General features: G+C 60.7%; 1 protein-coding gene across 1 annotated transcript; it reads right to left on the bottom strand.

Annotated features, from left to right (window-relative positions):
• Nucleotides 1–480: 480 nt before the first annotated feature.
• GBX1 (gastrulation brain homeobox 1) lies at nucleotides 481–7,398 on the bottom strand. Its single transcript, XM_061449670.1, is given in 3 exon segments — nucleotides 481–1,124; nucleotides 6,632–7,316; nucleotides 7,318–7,398. Coding segments are annotated over 3 exon segments (1,287 nt in total). The 3' UTR covers nucleotides 481–603.
• Between the last annotated feature and the right edge of the window lie 1,116 nt (nucleotides 7,399–8,514).

Here is an 8,514-nt window from a genome sequence, read left to right as displayed (position 1 = left end):
ACTCCCCTTCTTTGTCCCTTCCCGTGTCTCAGCACCCGTACCGGACCGGGGCCGGTGGAGCCCGCAAGGTCACCGCCTCTCCCCGCACAGCCGCCGGTACCAGCACGGGCCGAGGGGCGGGCGAGCCCCGGACCCCCCCGCTGTCCCCAGCCGTGCCCGGCCACCCCTTAGGGTCTGCGCCACCGCCCGCAGCCTCTGCCCCTTCCCTTGTCCCTGTCGCTGCCGGGCCGGGAAGCGCTGCTGGCCGCGGCCGCCCGTCCGTGCAGCGCAGCCGGGTGGGCAGCCCCGCGGAAGAACGTCGCCTCGTTCCATAGAAAATAATTTATTGAAATCACAGCTATACATGGGCGGGCGCCCGCGGGCAGCGTGGTCCTGGCCCCGGCCCGGCGCGGCTGGCGGCCGGCACCCGCGGGGGCCAGACGGCCCGCGCTCTCCGCGGCACGGACAGACGGACACGCTGCCGTATGTACAGAGTTTACACGGAATAAATAAGGGACATGTACAGAGGAGTGCGAGCAGGCTCCCTGGCCTCGCCCCTGCCGCGCCGGGCCCCTCCGCTGCCGGCGGCCAGCCCCCCCCAGGGTCCGAGAGCCCCAACGGCGCTCAGGGCCGGGCGCCCTGTTCGATCTGCTGGTGCTGGCTGCGCACGGCGAAGCGGTTGACGTGCACCGGGATGGGCACCACGATCTTGGGGTTGCGGACGGGCTCGCCCGAGCGGTTGCTCACGTTGCCCGCCTTGATGCGTTTCCACTTGGCGCGGCGGTTCTGGAACCAGATCTTCACCTGCACCTCGCTCAGCTTCAGGGCGTGCGCGATCTGCGAGCGCTCTGTCAGGCTCAGGTACTTCTTGCAGTGGAACTCCTTCTCCAGCTCCAGCAGCTGCTCGCTGGTGAAGGCCGTGCGCCGCCGGCGGCTCTTCCCGGCCCCGGAGCCCGGCGGGGTCTGCTCGGCCGCGGGGCCGCCCTTGCCTTTGCTCTTGGCTCCCAGCGCGGCTGCGGCCGTCCCGTCCAGGAAGGGCTCCTCCTCGCTGTCGCCCGCCGAGCTCTCCTCCTCTCGCTCGCTGCACGGCGTCGCCGCCGACTTCACCTCCAGCTTCTCCTCGTCCGAGCTGTACGCCTTCCCGTCTGCGGGGCACACAGCATCAGCGCCCGCCGGCTCGGCTCGGCCCGCCCGCCCCCCCCGCCCCGACCGAGGCTCCCCCTCCCTCGCCCAGTCTCGCAGCCCCGGTCCCGCAGCCCCTCGCACGCCCGCAAGAGGAGCGACGGTCCCTGCCCCAGCCGCGCTCTCTGCCAAGCTGCGGGCAGCGCGGGCTGCATCGCGCTGCCCGCAGCCTGCCCGGCGCTGGGGTCTGAGCCACGACAGCCGCTGCCGCCATCCCTATTCCACAGCCCAGCCTCGCTTCCAGGGCTTGTCCAGACCTCCGCATCCGGAAAGAAAGTCTGTACCTTGTCCCTCAGTTCAGCTCTGTCCTATCGTACTGCATCAATGCTGTTAACCCGGCACAAAGCCAGCCAAGAAGAGCTGAAGGACCGTCCTGGAAACAGCAGTCAGAGCAGGCTCCAGCCCAGCAAACCTCCCTGAGGGGTTCTACAGGACGTGGGGTGTCCTACCACCAACACTCTCTCCCTAACCTCACAGTACTCTACAGCAGAGCTGCACAGACAAGGGAACAAAGTGCTTAGGCAGCTGATGCTCAGGGCTCACCTCCCCATGCGGTATGTGCAGAGGGAAGGACAGAGACCTCCAACAGTATTCAACACACGGGACCTTAACCAGGGCCACTCAAGGAGGCAGTGCTTGGACCAGTGCAGGTAATTCTGCTGCATTGCCTTCAGGGATACTGGTCAGGTATAGTGGTATGAATCTCCTTCTTGCAAGCTTCTTGTGTCCCAGATTGCTGCCTGAATGATTAAACAGCCATGGAGCAAGGGAGAACATGGGTGGGAGAGTGGAAAGAGGCCTGGAAGCCAGTCACTTCCTCGGTAGAAGGGCTCAAACAAAGGTGCCATAGAAGATCAAGTGAGAAGATGCTCCCAGGCATAGCTAGGGGTCATGGAGTGGTAGAGGATCCACAGTTATGCACAAGCAGATGAAGCTATTTTATCATGCTGAGACTAGAAGAGACCAGCAAATGGTCCAAGTCTGACCCAACAGCAGGAATAGCTGCTGAAATGAGGTGGTTCTGAAGCAATGCCACTCTCAATATAATCCTACATGCAGAAGAAGCAGCAGCTCTACAAGCTTCTAAGCAGTGTCCAGGTATGTGCACCTTGGCCACTGGGTCTCTGGACACCTCACCTCGGTAAGAAAGGCAGAACAGCCCTCAGACGCCTGAAGCTGCACAAGCAGCTACTGCAAGAAACTGCTTGAGCCCAGGAGACATTCTTAGGAGTCTGGTTGCTGTGGAGCTCCCACATCCTTTGCTGGTTCTGCAGCAAGTCTGTGACTTCCTGAGAATGAGTGGGAGGCTTTGGAGATCTGGAATCATCTCTCTGCTCCTCCTTCTTCATGAAGGGGGAACGAAACACCTTAATCTCTATTCTGCTGCAGAAGAATAGATAGTAACCTCTTTCTTCTTGAGGGCCAGGGGCCGGAGAAGAAATCTCCCACAGATGTAGGGAGTATAGTAAAGACCCAGAAAATCGGTACTTGTGGGGGTGAGGATTAGCTGCAGGTGGCATGGAACACTTTGGCTGACAGAGCACAGTCTTATGCAAGCACTTTGACAAAGAAAAGGAGAACTTTCATTTCTGTGTACCACCTGTCCATTGGAGCATGAGGCCTGATAAGAGAGCTCTTAACGAGGATATCAGTGTCTTCACCAGGAGTTACTCGTAGCTGTCTTTCCCCACTGGTGGAGGGCAGCATCCCAGCAGCCACACTATCAACCACTCCTACAAGAGCCAACTGCCCCAAGAGAGACCGGAAGAAGGCTGAGCTACCAGCTGCAACATGTCGCTTGTAAAACAGGTACTCTCTCTGGATACATTCTTCTTAACCAGACCCCACATTTTAGATAGTCTCTAGCAGACTAACACATCTCACATTTGTGTCTTACAAAAGGGCACAGTTTGTAGTAAGGAACTCAGAACTATAGGATGACAGCATCTAAACCAGAGGTTTTCACAAAGAAAATTGGTATATCAGTCTGTTAGTCATCTAGTATGTCCCTCTGAGGAAGTAATGGAGGCAGGGGAACCCACCCATTTGGTGGGAGGGTTTACTGAGACTTTAAAGGCCTTTGAACAGGAAGTGAAGCTGTCATGAATCGAAGCATTGTGACTTTAAAAAAAAAGAAACAGCAAGAAGGCAGGAGATGAAGAATGGGATTGACCCATTGCTTTGTTCTTCACAAAGTCCCAGTTCACTGATCTTAGGAAAAACATAGAGACCTGCTGGAGTGAGTCTAGAGGAGGCCACAAAAATGATAAAAGAGGGCAGAATCAGACTAGATAGAAATAAGACATATTTTACAGTGAGGGTGGTGAGACACTGGCATAGGTTGCCCAGAGAGGTGATAGGTGCCCCATCCCTGGGAACACTCAAGGTCAGGTTGGAGAGGGCTTGGAGCAACCTGGTCTAGTTGAAGCTACCCCTGCTCATTCCAGGGTAGTCAAACTAGATGAACTTAAAGGTCCCTTCCAATTGAAACTATTCTGTGATTCTGGACATGGTAAGCATGGTGAGGAGAGTTGGGTGTCACAGGTGACAAAATTATTCAAGCAGGATCCGAGGGTCCTAGTTCAAGAATGTGTGTTGTGACAGCCAGAAGAACCCTGTGTTGGTATGCACACACGAGCTGTATGTCATGATCACAGGAAACAACATGAAACTTCACCCTGTCTCTGATTGAATGTGCTGTTACTACATCAACCCAAGAGAGGGTCTTCAAGCTGCTGCCTGGATCTTGGTGGGGACAGGTACAGCTCAGGAACAAACATGCTCTCAGGAGAGGTGTGGAGAGCTGGGGGTGTTGAGTACCTTTATCCTGGGAGTTGTATTCTTTGTTACTACAGCTGCAACAAACCAGCCTCAAAGCCTTGCTGCTTCTTGCCACCAGTTTCCCCACATGCTTCTCCCCCCTCAAGAAGCGTAACAACAGCTGGAAGCAAGTTAGCAAGTTTGAGACATAGTAGATGCAGAGAGAGGCCCTAAAATAGAGCATTGACTCTTCTGGCTGATCCAGCAAGCAACTGATCTTGTCTCCATAGACACCTGCACGATGGAGATACTAATGGAGCCCAGGGACAGAAATAGTCACTTTAGGGTATAACTCACTTGATGTCAGCAAAACAGACAAAAGGAGGCATTTCTTCTTCACATGGCTCTTCTACAGATAAGAGATCTGTGGAACACCTTGCCCCAGGATGTGGCTGATGCCAAGTTTATCTCTCCTTTCTGGTGGACTCCAGGGGAGACTAGATAAGGTCGCAGAAGAGGAATTGGCCAAAGGTTACTAAATGCACAGAAACAACACCTGGCTCAGAAAGCTCCTGAACTGCAGGTGGTTGGATGGTAGGCAATTTTATGTGTAATTTCGAAAAGTATTGCAAAGGTTGTGCTCTCTTGCTCTTCCCTGAAGAACTGCTTTTGGACAGGGACACAGGTAATGCAAACTGCATTATAGTTTTTGGTGCCTCCATCTTTCTCTTCCTTAATTGTGAAGAGAGCCTACAGCAACCAGCCTCACTTTCATCAGAGATGACTGGTAAAACAAACCGTATTGCCAATCTCTAAGGGCCTCAGTTGGTTCAGTCAGGAGAAACATTAGGTAAAGGAGAAGGTGGGCACACCTGGCCTGACAAATCCTCTTGGACCTGTGCAGAGCAAGCCACAGTCAGGTACACATGGACACATGCGTGTGCAGAAGGACAGGAATCCTTCATGGCTTCAAAGCAAGCAAGTGCTCATAAACAGCAGCAAAAGAAAAGGAGCAGCAAGACATACTTCCTTCCATTACATGAGCCAGGCACAACAGGGCAAGTATTAGAGACACTATTTCTCGATACCAGAAATGGCTTGAACAGTTCATCCGAGTCCCTCGGGAAAAGAGAACATGTTTGGCTTAGCTATGGAGGAGCCACAGAGGGAAATCAAGCACAATGCAGTTCATTTCCCCATAGACTGGGAAGATGTGGTCATACAGGCTGCATACAGGTTTTGCTCAGGGCAGTTCTGTCCCTGAGGACACTTTCACAACAAAAGTGAGATCGCACTGGGTTTTTGACTCAGGACGGAGGCCTGGGAGCACCGGAAGGGCACCGAAGCCTGATAACCCACACAGGTAATGGGGAGGCAAAACGCCCCAGCTGTCCTGCTAAGGGAAAAGGTTCAAGAGGTGCCTGAGTGAGGGAAACAGTCTTCTGAGAGAAGGTAGCGCAAGGAAAAGACCCAGGCTTATCCAGGAGAGACTAAATGGAGATGGAGAACAAACAGCCAAGCACTGAAAGAAGCAGCAGAGACTTCTTGGCATGCATCAATGCCAGGAAATCTGTGAGACAAAGGTGGATCTCAGGGGGATGACCAGGGGAGACAGTTTTCAGGACAGGCCACATTAGAAAGACTCAGATGTTGGCTTGTCTCAGTCTCATGGCAGAAAGGACACCTCAAGCCCCTTGCTGCAGGAGCGGACGTGGAAGAGAGCAAGAGCTGGAGCTGGCTGAGAAATACAGAGCAACAAGTAACAGAGCTTGATGCCTGCCTCACAAAGATGAGGACCCCGCGACGGCAGTGGGAGCCGCTCCCGGCCAGCACCGAGGGAGGTCGCGGGACCAGAGCCGCCGCCTGCCCGCGCCGTCGGGAAAAGCCGATGCGGAGGCAGCGGGCACAGCAGCGCGGGGCGGTGGACCAAGCGGAAGGGGAAAGGGGCTCTGGGCGGCTGCGAGGGGCGCGGAGCGCTGACAGCCGTAGCACGACGGCGCCCGGGCGGGGCGGTCTGCGGGATAGCGAGGGATCCCCCAGCCCCGCGGTCCGCCCGGGACACTGCATCGTGCCGGGGACAAGGAGCAGTCCCGCACCATAGCTGCGGCGAACGATGCCGGGACAGGCTGGAAGGGCTGCGCGCAGTCTTCGCTCGCTCAGGGCCAGCTGCCAGGACCTCGGAGAGCTCCGGGCCGCCGGACCGGCCCCAGCTCCGGGACCCCGCACCGCTCCGGTCCCACCGCATGATCCGTGCCCCGCCGTGGCGGCCGCCTCGACCGGCGGCTCTGGTGGCTCTCCCGCCGCCCGGGCCCAGAAAAGGCGAGCAGAGTTTGTCTCACACCCGCGAAAGTTGCGGGCGCTGCAGAGCCGGCCCGGAACGGAGAGGAGCCGACGCCGTCCTCCCGGCTCGGCCCAAATGGACACACCGGGAACGCAGCCGCGGGCAGGTTCCGCGGCCCCGGCCCATCGCGGCCCCGCCGAACACCGGTCCCCCGAGCGGCGGGCTCCACGGCTGTTGTCCTGACGAGCACGGTGCCGCCCACCGGCAGCCTCCAGTGGGGAGACGGATAGAGCCTGGGCAGCGGCCGGGCGGGCGGTGTTGCCCGCCGCGGTGCCCGTCGGGGCTGTGTAAGTGCGGGGCGAGGCGGGCCGGCTCTCGCCTCAGACGAGCTGCTCTCCACCGGCCAGGGCTGGCCCGCGTCGCTCTTACCTGCCAGGCCAGGGAAGGGGTCCGGGAAGTGCAGCGGCGGCTCGGGCGGTCCCTTGTCGCGCCCCGGGGGCAGCTCCTCCGCCTCTAGACCCTCGGCGCCCCTCCGGCAGCCGGCGTCGGGGTTGGCACGTGGTGGAGGCAGCTCCTGCGGCGGGTAGAAGCCGTCGGGGGGCTCGGAGAAGCTGGGCAGAGCCGTGGTGAGAGCCACCATGGAGGGCACAGCCTGGCCCAGGCTGGCGCAGAAGGTGTTGGTGAGGCGGCCGGCAAAGGAGGCCAGCGGCGCCAGCGGCGGCAGCCCCGACTGCAGGGGCGCGTGGGACAGCGCCTGCGGCAGCACCAGCGGTCGGTACGGCATGAACATAGGGTACCCGGTATAGAGCAGGTGCCCGGACCGCGGCGGCGGCGTCCCGATGAGCGAGTCGATGGAGAAGGCGGTCCCCTGGCCGCTGGGTCTCTGCATGGCGAACGGGCGCCGCCGGCTCAGCCGGCACCAACTTTCCGGCGAGCTCGGGCCGCCGCCAACTCGCCGCGCCGCCGGGCCCCGCCGCTGCCGCGGCCCTGGCCCCGGCCCGCTCCCGCCGCCTCCCGTGGGCTCCGGCGCCCGGCGAGAGCTGCCGCCCTCCCGCCCGTTCGCTGGCTCGGCGCGGCGGAGTGGAGGCGCGCTCGGAGCCGCCCGCCCGCCCGCCCCGCCGCGGGGGGGCCGGGCCGGGCCGCGGAGGGGAGGGGAGGGAAGGCGGGCGGGGGTGTCGCCCTCTGCTCTCATCCATCTTCCGCACATCACGGTCGAGTTCCTCCTTCAGCACCCGCTCCGGCGGGGCAAGACTCCCCGCTATCCCCGGCGCGGCCAGCCCCTGGGAAGGCACCTCCCCCTCCCGCCTCATCAGCTGTTATTAATGGTGATTGATGATTAGCAATTACGGGGCCAGCACAAGGGCGCTTTTGTGGGGACGGGACAGGGCCGGGCTACATCTCTCTGCACATCCATCCTCGGGCCGTTCCCGGACCCGGGACAATATACGGGACGGGATAAGCCGGGCCCATTCCGCAGCAAGCCACACCGGCTCTCGGAGCCGGCCGGGGCCGGCGCTCCTGACAGGGAGCGGCCGGGGGCCGGGGTGCAGGGCGGGATCGAAAGCTCCTACGGACCGCTCCTTGCCGGGCAGTAGCCGGGCCCGGCAGCCGGGCGCGGCCCCGCCACTTCGGGGCTACCGCGCTGTGCCGGAATACCGCCCGTCTCCGGCCGGGGCTCCGCGAGTGTGCGTCGGGAAGGATCTGGCTTGTCTATTTCCAGGCTCCGGACCTCGTTTCCCGGAGCCTCTGTGGCGGGTTCGGAGCGGGGTCTCCGTGAGACCGGCGGGCGAGGGTGCTGCGGGAAGAGGGAGGCTGTCGGGTCGTCCAGAGACGCACTCGAGCCGGAGCGGGAGAGGGTGGCTGAAACCCGAGCGGTGATTGAGGCTCTCCTGCCTTCACCCCCTTGCTGCTTCCTCGGTGCCGCGCATCACGGGGAGCTCCCGGTGCTCGGCTCCGTCGGGACAGGACCGGGCAGGCGGTGCTAAGACCCGGCTGAGCGGGGCCGCAGCCCGGGGCACCGGGGAGCTCCCGCCCAGGCGGCTCAGCCTGCCCGGACCTGTCCACCACTGGGGCGGCCCCAGACAGCCGGGGCCGGGGTTTCCGAACCTGCCCGCGCTGCGCTGCAGCTGCACAAAGCCCCTGGGCTCTGCCCTCCCACCGGCGCCCTGCTCGAGTGACAGACGCGTACCCCGACTGGCTGCCGATGCACATCACTCCATCTGCAGAGCGAGTGAGACCAGCGCAAGCCGACTGCTCCTGAACTGCGGCGAGAGCTCCACAGCTCTGCCCTGCTCTGCTGCGTGTCCTGTGGT

Source organism: Pezoporus flaviventris, unplaced genomic scaffold (genome assembly GCF_033815535.1).
Source record: "Pezoporus flaviventris isolate CSIRO_AGI_PZ_B2104156 unplaced genomic scaffold, CSIRO_AGI_Pfla_v1 ptg000007l, whole genome shotgun sequence".
Lineage (NCBI taxonomy): Eukaryota > Metazoa > Chordata > Aves > Psittaciformes > Psittacidae > Pezoporus > Pezoporus flaviventris.
The sequence above is the reverse complement of the archived record's forward strand: the minus strand, read 5'-3'. Positions and strand labels throughout refer to the sequence as shown.